Source organism: Lissotriton helveticus, chromosome 11 (genome assembly GCF_964261635.1).
Source record: "Lissotriton helveticus chromosome 11, aLisHel1.1, whole genome shotgun sequence".
In the NCBI taxonomy this organism is placed as follows: Eukaryota; Metazoa; Chordata; class Amphibia; order Caudata; family Salamandridae; genus Lissotriton; species Lissotriton helveticus.
This window is the reverse complement of record NC_136072.1, coordinates 125,308,779-125,336,197: the sequence shown is the minus strand read 5'-3', so window position 1 is coordinate 125,336,197 and position 27,419 is coordinate 125,308,779. Positions and strand designations below refer to the sequence as shown.

Below are 27,419 nucleotides of genomic sequence, written 5' to 3'. Positions count from 1 at the left end.
ACTGGGTCTCGGCTACGGTCCCCCCGTGGCGGGTCTAGCTCCAGGCCTCGGTAGACCGCCCAGCGCCTCCAGCTCTTGTAATGCTTCCGGGGACGCCCCCTGGCCTCAAATATTGAGATCTCCAAACACATACAAAACTCCATACCATTTTTCCAAGCTGAGACTGAGGGGGCAGCTGCTGTCTTCCAGGCTCTAGCTGTGTCTCTCTTGGCCAGTGTGAAACCCAGGAGCATGATATGACGCTTATAAATATTGCCCCCAATCCCTTTCATGACATGCAGGAGGATAAGCTTCGGCGAATTAGGGAGTTCCCACCCAAGCACTTCAGAAAGACAGGCGAGCACCCCCCTCCAGAATCTTGCTAGTGCAGTGCAATGCCACACCGTATGCAGCAGGGTCCCTTCCTCATGTTCGCAACGGAGACACACCGGGGAAGCCACCAAGCACGTCCTCCACAGCCTGACCCTTGTATAATAAACTTGATGAAGGTATTTAGATTGAATAAGCCGCAGGCTCATTGCGAAAGCCGCCCCTTGCGGGGAAGCCAGAGCCTCTGTCCAGTCCTCCTCCTCCAACTGAACCACATCGCCCTCCCAGGCCTCCCTTAAACGCTGCAGCGAAGGGGAACAGTGTGTAACTATGGACTGGTAGATTTTAGAAATCTTATGGTCCAGGAGGTCCCCCTTAATTACCTTGACCTCCACCGGGCTGAACTCCAGCAGCGAGTCCAGACCCTCCAGACTGGGGGAGATAGCATGCCTGAATTGTAAGTATTTAAAAAAAGTGGGTCTTCGGCATCTGAAAGTCCTTCTGGATATCTGGAAAGGATTTTAAAACCAGAGCCCGCATAACGTCACCCAAGGTGGATATCCCAATACTGTCCCAGTCGCGGAACCCAGATAGAATCCCCAATTGCGGAAAGCGGCCATTATGCCATAGTGGGGTCTCCCGAGTTAATCTGTTCCATCAGCACATCCTCCATACCGCCTACCTCCAATCTGGAAAACAATCCGCATGGCAGACGGTAGGGAGCGTCTCAACGGGGCAGAATAAAGAATAGTGTGTAGAGTGTGGTCACCCAGGTAGAGCCCCTCCACGGCATAAGCCGGGTCTCCCCAATACCCATACCGCCACTCATTTAAAACGAGTCGATGTGATGCAACATGATAAGCCCAAATGTCAGAAGTTGCCAGCCCCCCGCAATACGTGGACATAAAACAAGTCCGGAATACCACCCTAACCGCCCCACCATCACTTAGGAACTGACCCAAGGCAGAGTTCACCTGACGGAACCACCGCGGGGGAATCGGATAAGGATGATTCTGCAGTTCATACAGTAGGCACGGGAGCAACACCATCTTGAAAATAGCTGACCGGCCGTAAATGGACAGGGGCATGTGGGTCCAGGTCTTGATATCCTCACACACTCGCTCCCACACCAGTGCAAGGTTTCGCTGCGAATCCTTGGTGGGAGAATTGGACAGATACACCCCTAAATATTTTAAACCCCCATGCACACCTGCACCGGCGATGCCGAGGAACCGAGCACGCCATGCCCCTTAAAACCCACAATGAGGACTTCCGTGGGTTCATATATAGACCTGAGGTTTCCCCAAAGATCTGCATAATAGGCAACAGCCGGGGGCAAGTCCTATCCAGATTGGTAAGGAAGAACAGCACATCGTCGGCGTATAGGGCAATGCAATCAGACAATCCGTGCGCCCATTCAAAACCGGACACCTGAGCGTCCATCTGCACTCAAGCTGCCAGGGGCTCCATTGTTAAAGCAAAAAGATAGGGGGTTAATGGACATCCCTGCCTGGTCCCCCACTCAATCGAGAATGTAGAGTAGACGAAGCCCGCGATCTCCACCAACGCCGTTAAGTCTGTATATAACAGGGTTAAATAGGACATGAAGCAAGGTCCGAAGTTCAGCCTCCGTAGGAGTGCAAATAAGTACACCCAGCTCAAAGAGTCAAACGCCCTGTCCAAATCTGCCAGCAGGAGCGCTGCTTGTTCCTCCAGTCTCTGGACTGTCGCGACTGCTATGTGCGCCCGTCGAATATTGTGGCGGGTTGTGCATTGGGGCATATACCTGGCCTGGCCCGGGTGTAAGAGCAAAACTATATGGGGTCGGAGACGATTCGCCAAAGCCTTGGCTAATATCTTGGCCTCAACATTCAGGAGATAGGGCGATACGAGACGTGGTGCTCAGGTGGTCTACCGGGCTTGTGAAATACTACTACCTCCTCATGTCTCCAGTCACTGGGCAGTCTCCCCGTTTTCCTGGCCTCCTCCACTACCCCGGGATAGTGGGGACCCAACTGCAGAAAATATTTTTTTATACATTCGCACAGAAAGCCATTCGGGCCGGGAGCCTTGCCAGAATTTAGATTCCCCAAGGCCGCCCCCAGTTCTTCCTCCGTGAGTGGGCACTCCAGCTCTTCCCATACTTCATCAGAGAGAGCCTTAGGCGGGAGGTCGTCTAAAAAACGACCAATGACTTCCGCTGATAGGCATTCTGCGGGGGCATACAATTGAGCATAATACTCAGCAAAACTACTAGTGATGGCTGAATTGTCAGACAAGGGTAGCCCATCCGGCCCCACAACACCTAGAAGAGCCTGGGGGAGAAGTAAACCCTGACATAATCTATGTAACATCTTACTAGATTTGTTGCCCCACTGATAGCTCCTGCTACGGGTAGCCAAGCATGCCTGGCGAGCCTCATCTAAAAGGATATGAGAATATTCCTGCTGTGCCAGCAGCAATTGGCGATGAGCCTGCCGTCCCCCCTCTTCCCCACTTTGCGCCTCCAGCCCGAGAATAGTAGCCTCCGCACGAACCAGGGTCTCTTTACGCAACTTTCGGGATGATACGCAATCAGAGATGTCCACCACACCAATTATGGGTTTCATAGCTTCCCAAAGAGTCCCAGACCCCCAACCAAACCTACGTTAATGGTCAGATATTGATCAATGGCATCCTCTATCCGCTCCCTGTAGTCCTCCTTCTGTAGGTTCCAGGCTGATAGGCTCCATCGGAATGACCCATGAGCCCCCTGGCCCGTATAGTAAGGGCCACTAATGAATGATCGGAGAGTCCCCGTGGGAGAATGTCCGCCGTCACCACCCTGCTATTAAAGACCTATGGAATAAATAAATAATCAAGGTGGGAGAAGGAGTCATGAACTGCTGAAAGATACGTGTAGCCCTGTGCAGTACCATGCAACCTGCCCCAGGGGTCGACCCAATCAAGGCTCGTCACTAAGGAATACAATTTAGTAGGGTGTCGGACCTCCAGTTGACCCCCCGACTTCCATTGATCCCTGGCCATATCCATCACATTGTTCCAATCGCCTTCTATAATAGCTAAGCCCTAAGGTATATATGCCCACAGGGTCATCATTTTCTCCGCAAGCCCCCAGGAAAGAAGCGGGGGGCATAGACACTCCCTAGTGTCTATGCGGCGGTACTCACATGCCCCAGCCGGCCACCAAGACAGGAGAGCCTCCGGGAATCACGGAGGGCTACCCTCACCCCCAGGATCCGTCTGGGTTGCTGCTGAGGCAAAGAAGCAGTGCCAAGATGGCGGCCAGGCGGCTGCGCCCGCATCCCCGGTAACTCCGCACCACTGCGACCTGATCTGGCCGCCGATGTACTCCACACCCCTGCCGGATATTAGGAGGCTAGAGGGCTGCCAATTCTTCAGGATAAAAGCCCCGCTCCACAGGCAACAGCGGGGACTCTCGCAGCTACCAGCGTACGGCTCACCCCCTCCGCTGCCGCCGCAGCGTCACATCAGCTCGGCCAGGGAACCAGGCAACACCCCGGCTCAGCACGAGGCCGCGCCACAAATAGGTCGCGTCCCACTCCAACTGCTGCACCTCAGTCTGTGGACCTTCCGCGACATCAAGGCTGGCCCAGGGGTATGTCGTCGGTATTCGATTGCATCGGGGCAGCTCAGGGACCTAATTTAAAGATGGAGAAGCAGGATAATGTGATGATAAATGTGAGGCTGGACGTAGCGCGCTCAGCACACATCCGCCATGATGGCTTGCCAAGCCACGCCCCCCCCTACTTTTTCGTGGTTTAATCCTTACACTGGAGTTGCATAGACTTAAAATGCAGACTGACAAAACACCTACCATCCTTAAATATCTCCCCTCGAAATTTCAATGATTAATTGTCCCCACTGCATAGTAAACTAGCCCACTCGTACCATAGGTCGGAGATGTGTTTGGCTGGATCTGGGAATTTAATACAGTTCAATAGTTTTGGAAGAAGATATTCATATTCCGTCAACATTTTGGTATTCTTGAGTCTGCATTTTGAAAGGTTTTTGTTGTGAAACTGCAAGGAAAGGGGAGTCAAGTTGAACAAAACCTTGACAGTGTGTGGAATGTGACAGAGAGCAAATGCAGAACTCCTAAATTTCCAATACCAACATAACACTCTTCTGGCCTACTTTACTGGTCAAAACATCTGTGTAGCAAGGAACATTAAATGGGAGAAGTAGGAGTGGTCCCCCGCAAAGCCCCCCTCCCCCCAAAAAAAGAATTGGCACTCTTTTGAAGTTCTTTTGCTATGTAATGAAATATCCCAAATAGCTCAGGAAATGGCCAGACATCAACCATTACAGTCACAAATTACAAATCAGTTAAGTCACTTAAGGATTCCAACAAAAGAAAAAACAAAACAACTGGCCTTTTCCATCTGCACATCCGGAACAACATCCCTGTGTCCATCACGACCACCCCAATGTTGCTCCAATGTAGGAAAGAGTTGAAGACGCCCCTCTTAAAGAACACTACTTCACAGTGCATTAACAATCCACAACCTAGCTGCAGCTCCTATTTCTTGTTGACTTTAAGCTTATCTTTGAACATGTACAGTGCTCCGCTGCCTTTTGGCTAGGTTTGCACTACAGAAATTGCTCGTAAACATATATATATATATATAAAAACATACAATGACATCAGAGAAACTAAGTCAATCAAAATGGTGTAAGGTTCAGGATGCATGTGTTGTTGTACCTGCAGCTGTTGGCCACAGCAGCTTCCCATTTCTGGACAGGAAGGTGGGGGCCGCTCCCAAAATTACCATATGTTCTATGGAAAGTCTTCTCAGCTAACAGTTCATAAGGATCAAGCATTGGAAAACCCAATATGTCTGACACCGACCTGCATCCCTTTAGCTTTCTGAATGGTAGTTTTGCTTAATCTTGGTTTTTGTAAAACTTTATTATTGGTGAACCAGCCAGGTAATCACCAGTATGAAAAAAAAAAATCAGCTCAAACCAAAAATATGATTTTGGACTCAAAAAGCACACTTTGCCATAGTAGTCCCTTCCACTGAAGGGTACTACTTTGCGTGCAGATATGTTCCTTGTGAAAGAGTAGAATGCTGTCCCTCGCAGTGAAGTCAGCCAATGGGTGAAGTGGTCTGAGCCCCTGCCCCAGACAGAGTGCTGTAGTATTTGAAATTAAAATGTGAATGACACAACAAATGACCAATGGATGAAAAGGGCTGCCTGAAAGCCCTTTAAAGTAAAGGAAATATATTACATTTACATTACATTTTAGTAAAATCAAATAATGTTGGCTAACACCAGACCTAAACATGCATTTGCAATGCAATAGGTATCGCATTTTTTCAATATACAGATGTTGGCATTGAAAATGTGAATGTTTTTTAATACATTTTTTTATTTGCAGTGGAGTAATAATGATTGCATAGTACTATTGCTATGAGTATAAAAAAGCAAAAGTAAAAAGCATTGTTAGTTTGAACACTAAGAGCTTTAACTTTAATAAATGCGAGATGCATGGCAGTTCGATGCCCCCGTGGAGGTTGCTTTTAAAGGACATGAGGTGTAAGTTATAGCTATTGCAAAGGTCTTTCTACTTTCTAGAATTATTAAAGTGTCAAAACATGGTTATTAGCAGCTCATTAAAATGATAGACATTTTTACTTTGCAGGACAGATGAAATTACCATAACACCGTTGGGTGGGGACAAGGGGAAGCCAAATGGATAAAACACTTGACACAAAGAAGGAGAAATTGTGAAAATAAAAAAAATACCCAAGATACTAATGGAGTGTCAGAAACAGAAAGATAAAATACGATGTCCAGAAAGAAAGGAATAAGGATAGGAAAAAGTAAAGAATGGAAGGAAGTAAAGCAAGAAACAGAATGAAAGTGTGACGGAAAGAAAGAAAGTAGAATTAAATAACTTAAGAAAAGGGGAAATAAGAATGGTAAGTGAAGGAATAAAGCTAAGAACAAGAAAGTAAGAGCAAAGGAAATGAGACACTTTTAAAGAAAGGATGGGGTAATGAAAAGGAATACAGGGAGATAAGGAAGGGAAAAAAAGAATTATAGGTGAATGGGAAGAAGGAAAGGTACAAATAATATGAAATAAAAGTTTAAGGGGAAACAGAAATATAGCAAGGAGGAGAAGCAGTGGGTGCCCAGTACGCATCTCCCTCAGGCTCATCATCTTTGGCATATTAAGTAAAATCATAGGCATGAGCAGTGGCATTTTATTCTATGCCATTTTGTTGGTCAGACGAGAAATATGCTAGAGAAGGGCTGAGACCATACCCCCACGCATTCAGATTCGCTGTCCTCTGTGTATAAAACCTCCAGAACTGATATGGCTAGACTGGTAAATAGTAGGAAGTAAGCTATTTGGGATAGCCTGATAAACTGGTCTCCTGGTTAAACAGCAACTATTTGCTTTGCGCTAATAAGATCATTCACACAATCCCTGATCCTATGATTAAGCCTCACAGGAAGCTCTCAGACTGTATTGCGCTGTGTTGCGTCTTTTTGTTAGTCTTGGTCTTCCTACTCAATTGCGAAAAGGCTAACAGCAACAGTCACCGGTTTTAAGTAATCAGAAGAGAGCACGACCACCCTCTCATCAACAACGAGAGGTCAGCAACAGGAATGGGGTTTGTCTGCCACTGGTAGGCGGGCGACAGAGATGCGGGGTCTGTTCCTCGCGGGCCTACATCTCATAACTGAGTAACAGTGGCAGCCTCCCAGTCTCCTTGTTGTCTGGGGTTGGAGGCGAATGAGAAATAAAAAAAAAAAAAGAAGAGAAGCACTAGGGAAGAAAAATGGCATGAAATAAATGAGGAATGAAAAGAGAATGGCGGGGAAAGAAAGATTAATATTAAGAAGGAAAACAAAATAGAGAGGATAGATGAGAGAAACAGAGGATGCACAATGAAGAATAAAAGAAAGCTGGTAAGAAAAAAGGAAAGAATGTAAAAGAGAAAAAAGGCAAATAGTAAAGGCTAGTTAAAGAAGTAAAGGCTAGTAAATAGGCATCTGTTCTTCATTGGATGAATTATTTTAAAATTGTGCTGGAAGGCGTAATTTTGCATTATTTTCCCTCAGGGAAAGAATTCTTATGCATCTTCACAGAAACGGCGGGGCTCAATAACTCTGCTCGCTCATTCAATGCCATGTATAGTTCAAAGTGCATACACCAGTCTTTCTCGGGTGCCCCCAACAGTAACATTTAACAGAGCGGGTGGTGGGCTGTTAGATAATGGATAGGGCACTGAGAAACACTGGAAAGGCTAAAGTCGGTCGGTTCATTGACACTTTGTGCACATTACCAGGAAACAAACCACATTAGCGGTGGCTATATTGCATTTCCACTATTTCGACTCGTCCAACTTCTCCCACAAGTCATAAAAACAACTTTACCCGATGAGAATGGAAGACTTTAGACAGACAACAGTGGGACTGGAGAACAGGCAATGAGGAAGTAGTGTCGCAGGGGAGCAGAAGATAGGCGTTGTGTGGGACCGGAAGACTGGCAGCGGGTAGTAGGTCTGGAACACAGACTACACATGGTACAAGAAGACAGGACCGGAAGGCAAGCAAGCTTTAGGACCGGAAGACAGGCAAAGGAGTGCTAAGCGCTTCCTCAGAACATACGTTTCGGTGTATGTGACTGTACTCAGATAGTGTGCAGTGATTCCTTTAGTAAATAAACGTCTACTTTGTAATTATAAATGTTTGTATATTACCCTGATTTTTCACGTCAGTTAGCTTTTCATTATTACTTAGCAGGACCGTGGCACAGGTTAAAAATGCGATGTGCATAAAAGGCGCATACTGCCTTTATCGAAGTTAAAGTTAAAGTTTTTTACACAATATGGTGCAGGGGTGAAATTTAACAAAAAATGATAGGGGTGGGCCAAAAGACGACTGCTGCAGGGGCTATGTGCACTCAGAGTTGAGAGGAAGGGCTTATAATGTGAAGCAGAGTGGATCAAAAACAGGAGGAAGCCGCGCCTCATTCTTAAAAATACAAATAAGAATGCGGTGCCTGAATGAAAGAAAAAAAAGTGAATAAGTATATAAATACCCTAAGGGTGTAAGAAAACTGTAATTGGCCGGTGCGCCTGGTTTCATAACGGAAGTGATGTATGGAGAGCACCGGCCAATAAGGAGCAGTGTAAGGAGCAGCCATGGAGTTGTCAGCCAATGGCAAGCAGCAACTCTAATTTCTGTAATTTCACTCCACTGGAGTGATTACAAAAGGTCTTGCAGACAGCGCATGCGTGCTGATACTCGACCTGAAAAATAACGATCGGTGTCAGACTTTAGGAGATAGTATGACTTGGTATACAGCAAACTTCAAATATTCCCGTACAATTACACTGTTACATCCTCTTCTCTTTCAGTCCATTGCGGACGAAAGAGAAAAGAGTGAACCATTGTGAAAAGTGCTGCGGGTGCCATTGGGCTGCCCATTGGCATATAATCTTTTATGTTCCTCAGATTTTCTGTTTGATCATAATTGGTGAGGAAGTGAACCTGATTGTGACAGCAGGCGTCTTCATTAAGGTTGTATTAAATCACAGTGTGAAGGCTGTGGCACAAAGCAGTTGTGTAGAGACTGAAAGGTGGATAAACCCTCGGAGGCCAATTGCGCTTGTGCATGTGTATCTAAAACAATAAAAATTCCTATTTGGAAAGTGCAAACATATCACCCCCTAGAGGTTTTCAAGGCTCTGGGGGCCGTTGGGGAGATTAAGTGAGCTATTGCCCAGAGTCACATGATGCTGAGCTGTCGCCAACGCTGAGGATCGAACCATGAACCCTGTGCTCCGGAGTCAGCCGCTGCACCACACTTTTCCAAATCTACGTGGATATAGATATTGCAAACCTAGCTATACAGCAAAAGTGCACTGCACAAGGGAAGGGGGAATTAGGGAAGTGCATGTTTCCCTCAATAGCTAAAATAGTTGCACCTGAGAGCAGTCTGGAGATTATGGGCCAGATTCACAATGGTAAACTGAGAAGGAAGTCTAACTTTACGACTTTCAGTATTCACAAAGATCATTTATGAGTAGTAAAGATAGACTTTTGACTCAGTTTAACTTTAGTTTTGATCTCAGTTTAACTTAATACCACAACTTAAGTTAAACTGAGAAAAAAGTCTAACTTTGCTACCCATAAATGCCCTTTGTGAATACCAAAAGTCGTAAAGTTAGACTTTCGTCTCGGTTTACCTTTGTGAATCGGGACCATTGTTTATGTGTGTTTTATTAATATGAAGCAAATACACCTAAGCTTTTTAAATTTTATATAATTTAAGTTGGATCATGAATTTAATCTCAGCCTCACACAAATTCAGAAAAAAGTAACAAATTCTCTAATAGACTTTGCTACTTTATGGTCTGGTAAGAAAAGCCTAAATGGGACATATCCTTGTCATACCTTCTCATTGTCTTATGAAATAAGTTTTTATTTTTTATTTTGCATGTCTGATTGATCATTCCTGTTAATGGATTTCTGAGAAACCCCAAGCCATTTAGCAAAATATTTCCTTTCCTTTGCAGATCATCATGTTGAACTCAGTCTCTGATCTACATGGCTACATTGACAAAAGCCAGCTAACAGTAGAGCTAGGAGGGACCCTGGAGTACGCCCATGGGCAGTGGATACACCATCGAACTGTGAGTACTCACTTGCTTACTCCATTGTGCATGCCCATACTCCAGGCCGCTAACAAAAAGGACTACACTGCATTGTTAACAGTCAAGAACATTTTCTATAAAATGATTATGAAAAAAAAAATTACACCATGTTCAATATAATTGCCACTCTATTTGTATATTTTTTACTGATGTTTATACAGAAAACATGTGACAATTTCGATGCCTGGTAGACCGTCCTGCAATCTTAATTCAAAAAGAAAATATATAATTGCAAATACAATTGAATAATTTTCTAAAGTTTAGGATGCTTGTTTTTTTGGGAAATGGTCACTCCTATCCTTATTCTTTTCTATTGTAATCTTAGAAAAGCTAATAATGTAGGGATAGTATTTTTGGAGACCAGGAGTAATTTTTCATCATCAGCCCTTCCCCCACAGCAAGAGAAAGAAAGACAGAGAAGGGAGAAAGGAAGAGAAAGAAAGGAAAAAAGTGACCCAGAATTTGCTCTTTTTATCAGTTGACTTTGAGCTTGCCTTTGACCATGTACAGCATCCCACTGCCTTTCGGTTAAGAAGAAAGAGACATGAGGGGGAATCTAGATTAGGCAGTGTTTTTATTTTGCAAACCCAACCAGGGTGTTGTGAAGCCCCTTAGTAGCTACAGAGGGTGGTGTTATTTATGGGCCTGCAGGGTTGATAGAAAAGAGAAAAACACGGGATTGGTGGATGCATGAGCGGGTGAAATTAAAGATAGATGAGTGAGTGAGAGGATATGTGGATGAAAGGATGGATGGAAGGATAAGTGAGTTTAGGGATCAGTGGGTGAGTGAAAGGATGGGTGGATAATTCAGTGAAAAGATTGATTGAGCAAATAAAAGGATGGGTGGGTGATAGAATGAGTGGGTGAAAGGGTGCTTGAATGAGTGGGTGAAAGGAAGGATGGATGAGTGGGTGAAAGAATTGGTAGGTAAAAGGATGTATAATTTGTTGGTGAAACAATGGTTGTCTGAGGGAATGAAAGGATGGGTGGGTGAAAGCTTGGGTAGCTGGGTGGATAAAACGAGCGCAGAGTAAATGGAAATCTGAGAAGAAAGATGAATGGGCGTCAAAAGCTGGCAGAGTCAGTGGGTGAAAGGATAACAGAGTAAATGGAAATCTGAGAGGATGAATGGATGGGTGGGTGAAAAGATGGCCCAGTAAATGGAAAGAGGATAGTTGAGTGAATGAATAGACAAAAGGATAATTTGACAGATAAAAGGCTTTATTGACAGATGGGTAGGTCAAATGAAGGATGGATTAATGAATGGATGCATGTATTAATGATGGATTTGTAACCTGATGGATGGATGGATGAAATGGCCAATGGATGAATGGAATAATGAACAATTGAAAGATGGATGAAATAATGAATGGATAACAGAGCGTGAAGGTGAAATGATGAATATCAGTGGATGAATGGAAGAGTGAAAGGATGAATGATAGATGCTTGGATGGAAGCGACAAGGGTGCTCTCCCGGAGAAGTTTGGGCTCACTTGCTTTGCTTGCTTGGTGCCATCAGTGCTTTGGTTAAAATTGTAGGGTCTGTTACATTTTTCGGCACTCTCCTAAAACCCAAACTTTGGCAGAGACACAGCTGCTCCTAAGAAAAACGCAAGGCACTTGAAATCATGATCGTTACAAATGAATCACTGAAGCTCTGATAGTCTGACAAAGTCTCCAAATAATTGACCAAATACAATGAGAAATATACATATTAAGTATGATTTGTTTTGGTGTTTAATGGGAGTCCTTTCACTTGGCAATTGAATTAAGTTACACGGATTATACATTTTTTCTGCACTCCTGAGCATCCCCCCAAGAGCTGAGACTGTGTGCCTTCTTCTATATTATAACTACCTGCTTTAATTTTTATTCTACATGTAGCTTGGACCTTAGACGGCATGTACCTCCTGTATAAGATAGCCTTCTTGTATTTGTTTTCTACCTGCTTTAATTTTCTCCCATAAGTAGCTTGACTTTAGACAACATGCTCCTCCCATATAATGTATCCCTATCTCTCCCAATCTGATCCCTCCCATCCTTATGTTTTGTATTCCTTCCCCAATAATCCCGTTAAGCGCTCTTATAAACCTCACGGGTCTGGTTTGCCTCTATAAAACTATAACATAAATAAATAAATGAACCAATAACAAGAGGGTTAAAGAGAATAGTGGTTCAGAAATAGATGTGGTAGTACTATTCCCCACAGCCAAATGTTGAGTAGAATGACCACCTTATTCCATGTTTTTACGAACATTGTGCCACGCCCTTTTGTTTGGCTGCGAATAAGTGCTATCAGGTGTAAGGCAAACCAAGATTACAGTACCAAGAAGGCATTAGGTTATCACCTGAAAAACTGGATTGAAAAACAGTGTCCAGAATGACATGGAGTGTGGAGGTCACTCTAGTTTCAAATGATAATCTCTGATTCGCTTAAATTCGGCAGGCATATATTCATGGACCAATCAGAGGCCAGCTGGTAGTATTACATGATTAAACCACACCTACTTATAGTAAAATGTTTGTGGATTGGACCGTTCAGATTTACAGCCCTCGTCCTTATGATCAGTGACAGTTTGATCACAAGACTACTCAGGCAGAGACGTAGCTTAGTCAATGAGATTCGGTTGGTGTGAATCTCACGTTACCCAACTAAAAAAACAGTGAGCCGTAAGGTGAATGGGTGAGATGACCGAGGTTCGGGATGGACTGTTCCCATGAGAAGCAGAGTCACTACTGATTTGCTCTAGATGGGCCTCTGGGGCCTATTTTAGAGTTTAGCCTACAGGTACTCCATTGCAATGGCGACGAAGTGTCCTGTCCTCTAAACTAAAGCTCCATCCACCAGGCTGGGAGTACTGCAAGTTTTACGCTGTAAAATTAACTCCATTGGTATAAAACGTCCTCCAACGGTCCAACAGAGTAGGGGTCTATGGTTTTAAGCCATTTCACAGTAGACGGTCGGATGGCTTTTTTTTTTTTACTGTACATCACCACTAGGTATGAATGAAAGTTGTATTTCTAAAGCGCACTATCACTTGTAATTGAGCATTCTGGAGCTATGCTATGGAACACTGTTAGACCTGAACGTAGACAGGAAAGATCTAATTAAATAAAGGCATGGCAGAATGCGTCTGGGGTTTGGAAGAGCCAAGTCTTTAAAGCTCTTTTGAATCAGTCTTTCGTTTTCAGTGAAGCAGAGGTAAGCTGGCAGTTGGTTCAATGCTTTGGTGCCCAGCACCTTGAAGGACTTTCCACCTTGAGTGTTTAGTCTAAAGGGGGAAGGTTTCATAAGGTTCGCGTTTTAGGATGTAAATGTTCTCTGAGTTTTATAATGCCTGAATATGACATGGGGTATTTAGGGTCGGTGGCCTTGAATTCTCTAAGGAGTGGATAAGTGTGGCTCAATGGTTAGAGCGGCAGACCTGATGCAGAGGTCTAGCCCGGGACCAGGGTTCAATTCCCCGCCTTGGCGGGCCTTGGGCTCACAATTCCACGGACCTGATAATTCTCGCCTTGGTGCCTATTCCAATCATGGAGTCCCATGAAGGGCAATAGCTTGCTTAATCTCCACAACGGCCCCCACAACGCTAAGGATGCCTGGCCTCCACCTTGGGGGTGCCCAGGAGTGGACACCTCACAGGGAAAGCCAGGATGGGTTCCACAGCGGTATTCGTACAAGCGCCTTGAGACCCTTGCGGGTGAGTAGTGCGCTATGCAAGTATCAATTTACATTTTATATTTACTTACATCAGGGTCTTGCATATGATTCTTTTGTGGATTGGCAGCCAATAGAGTCTTTTTGATGGGGCCGATGTGGAGCTCCACCTAGGAAGCTGTACCACCACCCTGGCTTCCGAATGTTGAACCATCTTAAGCCGATTAATTAGTTGTTTGGAACAGCCCGCAGATAAGCTGTTGCAGTAGTCGAGTCTCAACATGACGAGGACAGAAGGTACGGTTTTCCTGGCGGTAAGGGGAAGAAAGTTGATTTTTTTGGGGAGGCATTTTTTAAGCTGGAACACTTCCCTGCTACCGCTGTCGCTTGAGGTTGGAAGGATAGTTGGGTGTCAAATCTGACCCCCAGATTCTTTCCTACCAGTGTCCACCATCGTATGGGAGAGAATAGATTGGATTTCCCAAAGAGCATAAACTTTGTTTTCTCTGAGTTGCATTTGAGATGGTTGTTTTCAATCTATGAAATGAGATTAGGGAGACTTATTTGTAAATTGAGTTCAGACCCAGTTGCCACCTTGTCTATAGGGAGGATCAACTGTATGTCATCTGTGTAAGAGGTAGTTGTAATTCCGAAGAAGTCAATCAGGGAGAAGAGGGGGGTGATATAGACATTAGAAACTGTCCTTGGTGTCAGGAATTCGGAGCAGATTTGGTACACAAGCTGGCAGAATGTCCGGATCTTGCAAATCTGAGAAAGGAGATATCTCAGTTTTTCGAAGCTCAATTAAACTTGCGGATCAAGGTTACCCCCCAACTGATTTTGCTGGGAATCCAAGAGCAAGAGGTTCTTCCCACGGCTCTCCCTTTAGTTCCTATTTTTATTTTTAGATATGGCGGTGATGAGATTGTGCCTGGCAACTGTCTGGCTAGACCCGGCACATCCTCCATTTAGTCATTAAGTGGCTCGGCTATTCTCTGTATATCAGATTGAAAGGGCTGTATATGCACACAAAGGTGGCCGAGCTAGGAAAAGGGGTCTTCAAATTTGGGCCCCTCTGAGGGAATGGTTTCTATCCCAAGGACAGGGATGAAATCTGTGTTATGTTTTTTTTTGTAAGATGTTATGATGCTGCTAGGATTTATGTAAGTTTATCTATATCGCCTGCTATTTACTCAACTTGTATTTTGGTATGTGCTTTGTTGCTATGGAACACTGCAAATGCTTGGATGGGAGGTAGGGAGGGGAACTTTATGTCTTGTAAAATGTAATAGAGCTAGTTTAAACAAACAAAAATGAAAGGGCAAGGCTGAGGGACGACCGCATTGGAACATCCCTAGTGATTGATTTTTCTTCAGAAGAAAATTTTCCTAGGACAATTGTTGGTCTCCTATCAGTTATGGACGATCTAATCCAGGATAGGGCTTTTGTGGGAGACCCCTATATATTGAATTTTGCTGGAGGATGATGTCATGTGAGATGGTATTGAATGCTGGTGAGAGATCCAACAGTATCAATACCACATTGTTTCCAGCGTCAAGGCTCATTTTAATGGTTTCTCAGACCTCGAGTAAGGCAGATTCAGTGGAATGTTTATGCCTGAAACCAGATTGTCGCGTGTAAAGAGATTTGCAGCTTTCAAGAAAGACGATGAGTTGCTGATTCCCAATTTTTCCCAGTATTTTAAATAATAAGGGTAATAGGGAGATGGGCCTGAGATTGGACAAAGTGGAGGGGTCTGCTGAAGGCTTTTTTTGTAAAGGCTTGACGACTGCCAATTTCCAAGATACCGGGGCTTTGGCTGTGGCTAAGGCAGTACTTAGGATCTGGTTACCGAGTGGATTGACAATGTCTATGGCCGCATGGAGAATGGCTGGCGGATAGGGGTCGTGAGGAGAGCCCAACTTACAGGAGAGAATAGTTTAACGCAAAAATGTCTTCAAATGTGGACAAATTTGCATTGATACCATTGTGGGAAAGGTTTTGGAGATATTAAAGACAGTTTTTGGGTCCCGGTTAGCCTCTTCAATTTTTGTGATGAAATGTGAGTTTTTTGTTTCTCTGATAAGTTTATGTTAACATTTCTGGGCGTTTGTGAAGAGGGACAGGTCGTCCACTTTGTAGGTCAAGCACTATTTGCATTCACGCTGTTTGCAGCAGCGTGTTTGTTCTAGTAGAGCCGGGGAGAACCAGGGCTGGGATTGCTTTAACGATGACTGGGACAAATTAGCTGTATTTGTAATCCATATGTTGAAGGAATTAGTATAGTCAACCAAATTGCCTTTGAGAGTTGGGGCAGTGGCAGACAGATGGGTAATTAGCATCAGATTAGATTTCATTGCTCCCCATTTGCGGAGAATGAGAGATGTGGACTCTTTTGTGCAGGGGGCGCTTGGTTCGGGATTGATATGGTAAATGGGACTAGGCAGTAATCGGACCAGGACTGAGTGATGGGTGCTTCAGGTCTTAATCCAGGATGGTTAGTACAGGTCCCATCGAGAGTGTGGCCCCGTGAATGGGTAGGTGTATTTATCAGTTGGGGGGAGACCTATACTTTGTAGGGTGTCTCAAAGGAAATTAACCTCAGAGTTATCTAGATCATCAAAGTGGAGGTTGAAATCTCCCCAAATGGTGAAATTGGCTTAGCAAACTAACTCAGGAGTGAGTGCCTCCCAACAGTGGTTAGGAAGCTGGATCTGGGGCCTAAGGGGGAGAGGGTAGGGGGGGTGATAGTGTAAACAAATGGAAAAAGATTGGGAGGCATTAATCTTAAAGGCAGAAGCCTTACCTTTCTGCTCCTTTTATGGCCTCAGTGTCAAAGGAGCTACATTGAAAGCTGTCGCAAAAAAAATAATGGCTACTCCTCCTCCCGGACCTTCTACTCTCTCCTTGGAAACAATTGTTTATCCATGAGGTACTGCTGTGGCTATATCGGGGTTGAACCAGGGTTTCAGCCAAGTTTCGGAAATTAACAGGAAATCCAGGTTATCCTCTATGATTAAGTCGTTAATTTCCTGTGCGCGTCTGCTCAGAGAGCGCGTGTTGATGAGCCCCCAGCGAGGTAGAGAAGTTTGCGCTGGTAACGGTGTACGCAAGGCAGCCTGGGACGGCTCCAAGAAATGAACAAACTCATTCCTCGGCTCCAAGAAATGAACAAACTCATTCCTGCAGCCAGTGCATGATACTGAGCCAATTAAACATGCTGTGGCCCATATGTAACAATTGAGTGAGGGATGCCTCCTAAGGCTAATTAGGAACTCAGGGAAGAGAGATTTACCTGGTTTTCATCTGGGAATAGTGGCTGTAGCTGGCCAGGGAACGTACGCGGATGGGCTTGCCTTTGGTCCACCTTCACCACACCAGTGGCATGCCTGCCGCACACGTCCATCCTGTGGCCAAAACATATGGGTGGATGCGTTTAGGTCACACTTTCCACGCTTCTCCTGAGCGTGATCGGCTAGTGCGGCAACCTCAGATTGTGTGGAGGCGAAGGGTGCACTAAGCAGAAAAAAGTGACACCAGAATTAAAAATTATGGGGCAAAAAAATATATATATACTTTTCCAACGATGGCAGAGGATTCTAATAATTTTCTAAACTCAGTAAAACACAAAGAGACACTTTTCTAGCAGTTTTTATAATATTTTAGCAGTATGTGAAGACAACTTGCCTTGCACGGAGCGCAAGCTTCCTGGTTCAGCTATAGGACACAGGTGCCTAGCCTTTGTATATGCAGACGGTGACCATTGGTGAGGGGCAGGAAAAAAAGAAAAATGACCCCACACCTTGGGAGAAAAACTTACATGGGGGGGAGGTCATTAGTTGTTTTTACATTTTCAGTAACAAACACCCACTTTGGGAGTTTATTTTTAAAAAATATTTTTTTTTCCCTACATTGACTGGAACCTGTCAATGTATAGAGATGTCCGCGAGTTGAAGGACTAAATTTGGTGGACAGACTAAAGGTAGGGTGATAGGCGTAAAGATACCTGCCATCCTGTCTGCCTGTATTCTATCTGCCAAACCCTAAATCAGGCGCTGTGTCTTGTTTGGCACAGTGGGCGAAACATAATGGTTCAGAATGCCACCACTAGTGCTTGCCCGTGGATAGACTATTTCCAGTCATTCCCATCATCTTTTGGGTGTTTGCCGATGGTGTGCATGAAAACCTGAGACTGACAAAGCTTTCCTAACCTACTACTGCTAATATTTGTTAATTCCAAATAGTTGTAAATATGCATCCCTTCAAGTTGTATTTATATTTGTGCAGATTTCAGAATTTTTTGGTAGAACGGTCATTATATATATATATATATATATATATATATATATATATATATATATATATATATATATATATATAAATATATATATGCAAAAAAGGAGAGAACTCTGGGTAGGTCTCAGTTTAGGTGGAAAGCAGCTCCTGTTAGAGTACTCTCAACACCAGCGACACTCTAGTTCTGCTCACCTCAAATGTCTGTTTTTCTATCAAAGTTTTTAAGCATAGGATTAGACAGTGCTATCCATGCCGAGATAGAAAATGACAAAGTCTTTCGCCATTTAAACAGCAAAGTCTTTAAGCATAGGACTAGTACAGTGCAGTCCTTGCCGAGCTGTCAAATAACAAAAGCCATTTATCACTCCAGGCACAATATTACAGCTTTGAATTGGTAAAATACCAACTCAAGCCAACCTGAAATGAATAAAAGCAACCCCTGACACAGTGTTTCGCTCTAATTAGAGCTCTTCAGAGAGGTATAGCTTTGTCCAGACACAAGGGAGCACCCAGTATTAAGTCAAAACAAAACCCTTTCAGGCATAGAGTGACGCATAAATTATGCAAAAAAGAAGGAGAGAACTCTGGGTAGGTCTCAGTTTAGGTGGAAAGCAGCTCCTGTTAGAGCACTCTCAACACCAGCGACACTCTAGATCTGCTCACCTCAAATGTCTGTTTTTCTATCAAAGTTTTTAAGCATAGGATTAGACAGTGCTATCCATGCCGAGATAGAAAATGACAAAGTATTTCGCCATTTAAACAGCAAAGTCTTTAAGCATAGGACTAGTACAGTGCAGTCCTTGTCGAGCTGTCAAATAACAAAAGCCATTTATCACTCCAGGCACAATATTACAGCTTTGAATTGGTAAAATACCAACTCAAGCCAACCTGAAATGAATAAAAGCAACCCCTGACACAGTGTTTCGCTCTAATTAGAGCTCTTCAGAGAGGTATAGCTTTGTCCAGACACAAGGGAGCACCCAGTATTAAGTCAAAACAAAACCCTTTCAGGCATAGAGTGACGCATAAATTATGCAAAAAAGAAGGAGAGAACTCTGAGTAGGTCTCAGTTTAGGTGGAAAGCAGCTCCTGTTAGAGCACTCTCAACACCAGCGACACTCTAGATCTGCTCACCTCAAATGTCTGTTTTTCTATCAAAGTTTTTAAGCATAGGATTAGACAGTGCTATCCATGGCGAGATAGAAAATGACAAAGTCTTTTGCCATTTAAACAGCAAAGTCTTTAAGCATAGGACTAGTACAGTGCAGTCCTTGCCGAGCTGTCAAATAACAAAAGCCATTTATCACTCCAGGCACAATATTACAGCTTTGAATTGGTAAAAAACCAACTCAAGCCAACCTGAAATGAATAAAAGCAACCCCTGACACAGTGTTTCGCTCTAATTAGAGCTCTTCAGAGAGGTATAGCTTTGTCCAGACACAAGGGAGCACCCAGTATTAAGTCAAAACAAAACCCTTTCAGGCATAGAGTGACGCATAAATTATGCAAAAAAGAAGGAGAGAACTCTGGGTAGGTCTCAGTTTAGGTGGAAAGCAGCTCCTGTTAGAGCACTCTCAACACCAGCGACACTCTAGATCTGCTCACCTCAAATGTCTGTTTTTCTATTAAAGTTTTTAAGCATAGGATTAGACAGTGCTATCCATGACGAGATAGAAAATGACAAAGTCTTTCGCCATTTAAACAGCAAAGTCTTTAAGCATAGGACTAGTACAGTGCAGTCCTTGCCGAGCTGTCAAATAACAATAGCCATTTATCACTCCAGGCACAATATTACAGCTTTGAATTGGTAAAATACCAACTCAAGCCAACCTGAAATGAATAAAAGCAACCCCTGACACAGTGTTTCGCTCTAATTAGAGCTCTTCAGAGAGGTATAGCTTTGTCCAGACACAAGGGAGCACCCAGTATTAAGTCAAAACAAAACCCTTTCAGGCATAGAGTGACGCATAAATTATGCAAAAAAGGAGAGAACTCTGGGTAGGTCTCAGTTTAGGTGGAAAGCAGCTCCTGTTAGAGCACTCTCAACACCAGCGACACTCTAGATCTGCTCACCTCAAATGTCTGTTTTTCTATCAAAGTTTTTAAGCATAGGATTAGACAGTGCTATCCATGCCGAGATAGAAAATAACAAAGTCTTTCGCCATTTAAACAGCAAAGTCTTTAAGCATAGGACTAGTACAGTGCAGTCCTTGCCGAGCTGTCAAATAACAAAAGCCATTTATCACTCCAGGCACAATATTACAGCTTTGAATTGGTAAAATACCAACTCAAGCCAACCTGAAATGAATAAAAGCAACCCCTGACACAGTGTTTCGCTCTAATTAGAGCTCTTCAGAGAGGTATAGCTTTGTCCAGACACAAGGGAGCACCCAGTATTAAGTCAAAACAAAACCCTTTCAGGCATAGAGTGACGCATAAATTATGCAAAAAAGAAGGAGAGAACTCTGGGTAGGTCTCGGTTTAGGTGGAAAGCAGCTCCTGTTAGAGCACTCTCAACACCAGCGACACTCTAGATCTGCTCACCTCAAATGTCTGTTTTTCTATCAAAGTTTTTAAGCATAGGATTAGACAGTGCTATCCATGCCGAGATAGAAAATGACAAAGTCTTTCGCCATTTAAACAGCAAAGTCTTTAAGCATAGGACTAGTACAGTGCAGTCCTTGCCGAGCTGTCAAATAACAAAAGCCATTTATCACTCCAGGCACAATATTACAGCTTTGAATTGGTAAAATACCAACTCAAGCCAACCTGAAATGAATAAAAGCAACCCCTGACACAGTGTTTCGCTCTAATTAGAGCTCTTCAGAGAGGTATAGCTTTGTCCAGACACAAGGGAGCACCCAGTATTAAGTCAAAACAAAACCCTTTCAGGCATAGTTTGACGCATAAATTATGCAAAAAAGAAGGAGAGAACTCTGGGTAGGTCTCAGTTTAGGTGGAAAGCAGCTCCTGTTAGAGCACTCTCAACACCAGCGACACTCTAGATCTGCTCACCTCAAATGTCTGTTTTTCTATCAAAGTTTTTAAGCATAGGATTAGACAGTGCTATCCATGCCGAGATAGAAAATGACAAAGTCTTTCGCCATTTAAACAGCAAAGTCTTTAAGCATAGGACTAGTACAGTGCAGTCCTTGCCGAGCTGTCAAATAACAAAAGCCATTTATCACTCCAGGCACAATATTACAGCTTTGAATTGGTAAAATACCAACTCAAGCCAACCTGAAATGAATAAAAGCAACCCCTGACACAGTGTTTCGCTCTAATTAGAGCTCTTCAGAGAGGTATAGCTTTGTCCAGACACAAGGGAGCACCCAGTATTAAGTCAAAACAAAACCCTTTCAGGCATAGTTTGACGCATAAATTATGCAAAAAAGAAGGAGAGAACTCTGGGTAGGTCTCAGTTTAGGTGGAAAGCAGCTCCTGTTAGAGCACTCTCAACACCAGCGACACTCTAGATCTGCTCACCTCAAATGTCTGTTTTTCTATCAAAGTTTTTAAGCATAGGATTAGACAGTGCTATCCATGCCGAGATAGAAAATGACAAAGTCTTTCGCCATTTAAACAGCAAAGTCTTTAAGCATAGGACTAGTACAGTGCAGTCCTTGCCGAGCTGTCAAATAACAAAAGCCATTTATCACTCCAGGCACAATATTACAGCTTTGAATTGGTAAAATACCAACTCAAGCCAACCTGAAATGAATAAAAGCAACCCCTGACACAGTGTTTCGCTCTAATTAGAGCTCTTCAGAGAGGTATAGCTTTGTCCAGACACAAGGGAGCACCCAGTATTAAGTCAAAACAAAACCCTTTCAGGCACAGAGTGACCCATAAATTATGCAAAAAAGAAGGAGAGAACTCTGGGTAGGTCTCAGTTTAGGTGGAAAGCAGCTCCTGTTAGAGCACTCTTAACACCAGCGACACTCTAGATCTGCTCACCTCAAATGTCTGTTTTTCTATCAAAGTTTTTAAGCATAGGATTAGACAGTGCTATCCATGCCGAGATAGAAAATGACAAAGTCTTTCGCCATTTAAACAGTAAAGTCTTTAAGCATAGGACTAGTACAGTGCAGTCCTTGTCGAGCTGTCAAATAACAAAAGCCATTTATCACTCCAGGCACAATATTACAGCTTTGAATTGGTAAAATACCAACTCAAGCCAACCTGAAATGAATAAAAGCAACCCCTGACACAGTTTTTCGCTCTAATTAGAGCTCTTCAGAGAGGTATAGCTTTGTCCAGACACAAGGGAGCACCCAGTATTAAGTCAAAACAAAACCCTTTCAGGCATAGAGTGACGCATAAATTAGGCAAAAAAGAAGGAGAGAACTCTGGGTAGGTCTCAGTTTAGGTGGAAAGCAGCTCCTGTTAGAGCACTCTCAACACCAGCGACACTCTAGATCTGCTCACCTCAAATGTCTGTTTTTCTATCAAAGTTTTTAAGCATAGGATTAGACAGTGCTATCCATGCCGAGATAGAAAATGACAAAGTCTTTCGCCATTTAAACAGCAAAGTCTTTAAGCATAGGACTAGTACAGTGCAGTCCTTGCCGAGCTGTCAAATAACAAAAGCCATTTATCACTCCAGGCACAATATTACAGCTTTGAATTGGTAAAATACCAACTCAAGCCAACCTGAAATGAATAAAAGCAACCCCTGACACAGTGTTTCGCTCTAATTAGAGCTCTTCAGAGAGGTATAGCTTTGTCCAGACACAAGAGAGCACCCAGTATTAAGTCAAAACAAAACCCTTTCAGGCATAGAGTGACACATAAATTATGCAAAAAAGAAGGAGAGAACTCTGGGTAGGTCTCAGTTTAGGTGGAAAGCAGCTCCTGTTAGAGCACTCTCAACACCAGCAACACTCTAGATCTGCTCACCTCAAATGTCTGTTTTTCTATCAAAGTTTTTAAGCATAGGATTAGACAGTGCTATCCATGCCGAGATAGAAAATGACAAAGTCTTTCGCCATTTAAACAGCAAAGTCTTTAAGCATAGGACTAGTACAGTGCAGTCCTTGCCGAGCTGTCAAATAACAATAGCCATTTATCACTCCAGGCACAATATTACAGCTTTGAATTGGTAAAATACCAACTCAAGCCAACCTGAAATGAATAAAAGCAACCCCTGACACAGTGTTTCGCTCTAATTAGAGCTCTTCAGAGAGGTATAGCTTTGTCCAGACACAAGGGAGCACCCAGTATTAAGTCAAAACAAAACCCTTTCAGGCATAGAGTGACGCATAAATTATGCAAAAAAGAAGGAGAGAACTCTGGGTAGGTCTCAGTTTAGGTGGAAAGCAGCTCCTGTTAGAGCACTCTCAACACCAGCGACACTCTAGATCTGCTCACCTCAAATGTCTGTTTTTCTATCAAAGTTTTTTTTTTTTTTTTTTTAAACTTTTTATTAATAGGAAGGAATAGTGGTGAATCAGTTACATACATGTTCATAACATTCGTTACAGTTAGTACCTTTCAACTTTTCCGTTTTCGATAAGAAATGGCATCGTATCAAGGACCTTGTTACAGTAAACCTTAGGAGATTTGTAGACACATTAACCAATGTTCCTTTCACTTGTACTGAGTCCCTCCGTCTCCCTTCCCCTAGCATACGAGGCAATGATAACATCACTTTTAATAGAAAAAGAAACCACAAACTCCCCTCCCCCCCCCAACCACGTGTCATCATAGCCGTTATGTCTCCACCCACAACCCGTACCATCATGTGTCCGAGCATGCACGCCGGTATATAGCCAGGACAGAGCCAATAATGTCATAATGTGTAGTGACTGAGGTGACCACCCCTTATTCGTTCCGCTATTCCTCCTCCCCCTCCGAGTCAGGGTCCTCTCCCTCTGGTAAGGGGTCACAGATTTCACCTCTGTAGACATTCCATGCCGCCCACACTTTGTTCCATTTGCGGGGTGCTGCAAGCAGCACGTATACTGCCCTTTCTGTTATCATTAGGATGTCCATGTTCTTAGCCCATCTACTGGCGGTGGGTAGGTCTGGTGCGCCCCACTTCTGTGCTATATCCCGCTTAGCCACTGTCATGGCCAGAGTCGCCCAAATCAGTTCGTATCTATTCATGTCATTGGGGTCCCAGATGTTCAAAAGGCACTTGCGTGGTTCCGGTAGAATAGAGAGTTTAAGGGCTTGGGAGATCGAGCGCAGTATTTGCCTCCAGAATTCCCGTATTTGCGAGCATTCCCATAGTGTGTGCAACAGTGTCCCCTCTTCCCCGCAGCCTCTCAGACAAAAGGGATGTGGTGCTCTTTGTATTTTATGCAATAGTGTCCTTGTATAGTAGATGCGGTGTAGGATTTTAAGCTGTACCAGTCTGAGTTTACTTGAGATTCCCACCTCCCTCGGGGAGGCCAACGCCTCATTCCATTCAAATTCATCTGTCCCACCTAGTTCCCCCTCCCATTTTTCTTTTAGTTTCAGCGTTGGGTCTTTGAGATTATTAACCAGTTTTTTATACGTAAGGGATGTAGCGCTTTGGACCATGAATTCTGTTAGCAGTCTATCTTCTAACGGGGAGGAGTCTGGTAGAGTGGTGCCTGCAGGAATCGCCTGCAGTAATGCGTGTCTGATTTGAACATATCTGAATGTTTCTGTGGGTTGAAGGTTATACTGTTGTTGCAGGTGCGAAAAGGGTATTACTGTGTCATTGTCCCAGAGGTCCCCTACCGTAGAAATGCCTATGGAGTCCCACCGCTCAAATCCCTTACAGCCTCTGAGGTTCCCCAACGTCTTCGTGTCCCATAATGGTGTCATTTTGGTGATTCGACCCACCCATCCCAGTCGGGCCTGTGCCACGTGCCACAGGGCTGCCGTATGTTTGGTCGGGCCAAGTAGGGTTTTAAGTTGTGATTTGTTGTAGAGCACGGACAGCATGCAGTCCGTTCCAAGTTGCGACCAATCTGCCCGATAAGCAGGGTCCTCTTTCGGGGCGTGGATCCAGTAGTTTATAATTTTCAGTTGGGCCGCCCAGTAGTATAGTTGAATGTTGGGGAGCGCTATTCCCCCCTCGTACCAGCTTTTAACCAGCTTGTCGTAAGCAATACGCGCCGGGCCAGTATTCCAGAGCAAGGTACTGACCAGCGCCACGATCTGCTTGAAGTAGCGTGGTGGCACCAGGTGCGGAGTATTTTCCAGAACATAGAGGAGTCTCGGGAGGGCCATCATCTTATATAACGCTGCCCTACCCAGTAGGGTCAGGGGCAGGGCCGCCCAGTGCTTAACGTCCGCCCGTAGGCGGTCTATGGGTGGCTTTAAGTTGCTGGCAAAAAAGTCTGCTTCCGCACTTGTGATGATAATACCTAAGTATTTGAAGGAGGCCGTCGTCGAAAGCAGAGGGCAGCTCTCCTGCAACCTCGGTGCCGGGCCTCTCAATGTATAAATGGTAGATTTCGACCAATTCAGGGTGTAGCCCGATGTGTGTCCGTGAGTGTTACAGAGGTCAAGCAGGGCCGGGATGCCGGTTTCAGGTGCAGTCATGTAGATGAGCATGTCATCTGCGTATAAGGAGACTTTGTCCTCCCACCCCTCCTCCCACCTAATGCCTGTGAATAAGGGCGTAGACCTGATCTGAATTGCCAGGGGCTCAAGCACCAGTGCGAAGAGCAAGGGGGACAAGGGGCAACCCTGTCTAGTCCCCCTGCCTAATAGGAACTTCGGCGATATATGTCCATTGGCTACTACCTGCGCGACAGGCTTCGTATAAAGCAGCCGTACCCATGCTATGAATTGCGGCCCAAATCCCATACGTTCTAGTACCGTGAAGAGATATTCCCACTCCACAAGGTCGAATGCCATTTTAGCGTCGAGAGAGAGAATCACAGCCTGTTCGGTGAGGAGGTGCGCACGGGCCATCACCCCATGAACTCTTCGGAGATTCAACGCAGTGCTTCGGTGGGGCATAAAGCCCGACTGGTCAGGGTGGATCAAGGTGCTGAGGTGGGGCATCAAGCGGGTGGCAAGAAGTTTAGCTAATATTTTGGCCTCGACATTCAGTAACGATATCGGGCGATATGAGGAACATTCAGTCGGGGGTTTCCCTGGTTTGGGTATCGCCACAATCGTGGCCGTGCGCTGATCCAGCGGCAGCTCCGCTCTATCCCTGCTGTCTAAATACATGGCCAGTAACGGGGCACTGAGTTCTGGAGCCATGGACTTGTACCACTCTATCAGTATCCCATTTGGCCCCAAAGCTTTACCCGACTGTAACGCCTGGATCGCCAGCTGGATTTCTTCCTCCGTCGGGTCTACTTCTAGGGCATCCCTGTCTTCCTGTGCAATGCTGGGGACTGCAATATCTGCTAATGTTGCTGCTGCCATCTGCTGTGTGACCCTTCGGTCCGGTGTGTAGATTGTTTGATAGTGTTGTGCCAACGCGCAAACTATGTCGTCTGGGTGTGTCAGTGACTGTCCGCCTTCCGTGTGCAGCCTCTGAATACCTCTCGCTCCAGTCCCCCTCTTGTCTAGCCATGCCAGCATGCGACCCGCTTTATCTCCCACATCGTATATTCTATGTTTGGTGTGTGCAATGTATCCCTTTTCCGTCGTTTTAAGGTGAGCCAGGTATTGTTGCTGTCGAACTGCCAGGGTGTGCGCCGTGGACGGGGAGGGGTCTGCCATGTGTGCATTGTTAGCCGTGTTGAGTGTAAGTTCCAATTCTGTGAGTTCTTTTCGGGAATCCTGCTTGTGCCCCGTTATTGTTGCAATGGCCGCCCCCCTGAGTACTGTCTTGTACGCCTCCCACAGGGTGGATGGTGATAACACTGTGCCTGTATTTTCAGTAAAATACTGCGTTGTTACAAGTTTGAGTTTTTTTCGAATCTTGGGGATTTTCAAAAAGTTGGGGTAAATTGGGTAGAGCCGTGCGCAACTTTTCCCCCCGGTGGTAAGCGACAGGACAATTGGAGAATGATCGGAGATACCCCTGGGCAGTATGTCCACCTTGTCCACCATGTCTAGGCCCAACCCCAGTGCCATGAAGTAGTCTATACGGGATAAGCTATTATGCACAGCTGAGTAATAAGTGTACTGAGTGGCCTCGGTATGCAGTTGTCGCCAGACGTCTACAAGACCTAGAGCCTCTATAAAATCCGATAGAGGTGCAGCACCTCGCGTTCGGGTCCTAGAGGGAAAGGCGTCTTTAAGTGGATCCACGATTGCATTAAAGTCCCCCCCAATAATCGTGTCGCCATCAGGGAGGTCAAGGAGGAGCTTGCCTAGTGCAGGCAGGGCCACAGAGTGTAGTGCTGGGGGGATATAAACCGATATCACATTCAGAGATCTGCCCTCCCATTGCCCATGGACTGCAGCAAAACGACCCTGGTTGTCCGCCACCCGATGGGTTATAATAAAGGGGGATGACTTTTTCACCAGTATACCCGTCCCCCTGGAGCCAGCAGTGAATTCTGCGTGTA

The 27,419-nt window shown here is 44.7% G+C and overlaps 1 protein-coding gene across 4 annotated transcripts in view; it reads left to right on the top strand.

The window, feature by feature from the left end:
• MCF2L2 (MCF.2 cell line derived transforming sequence-like 2) overlaps window positions 1-27,419 on the top strand; it is a 2,082,183-nt gene that overhangs the window by 680,006 nt on the left and 1,374,758 nt on the right. For all 4 annotated transcript variants that reach the window (XM_078665987.1, XM_078665986.1, XM_078665989.1 and 1 more), the window contains exon 6: window positions 9,873-9,989. In XM_078665987.1, coding sequence (XP_078522113.1) covers window positions 9,873-9,989 — 117 coding nt within the window. The remainder of the gene's footprint in view (window positions 1-9,872; window positions 9,990-27,419) is intronic.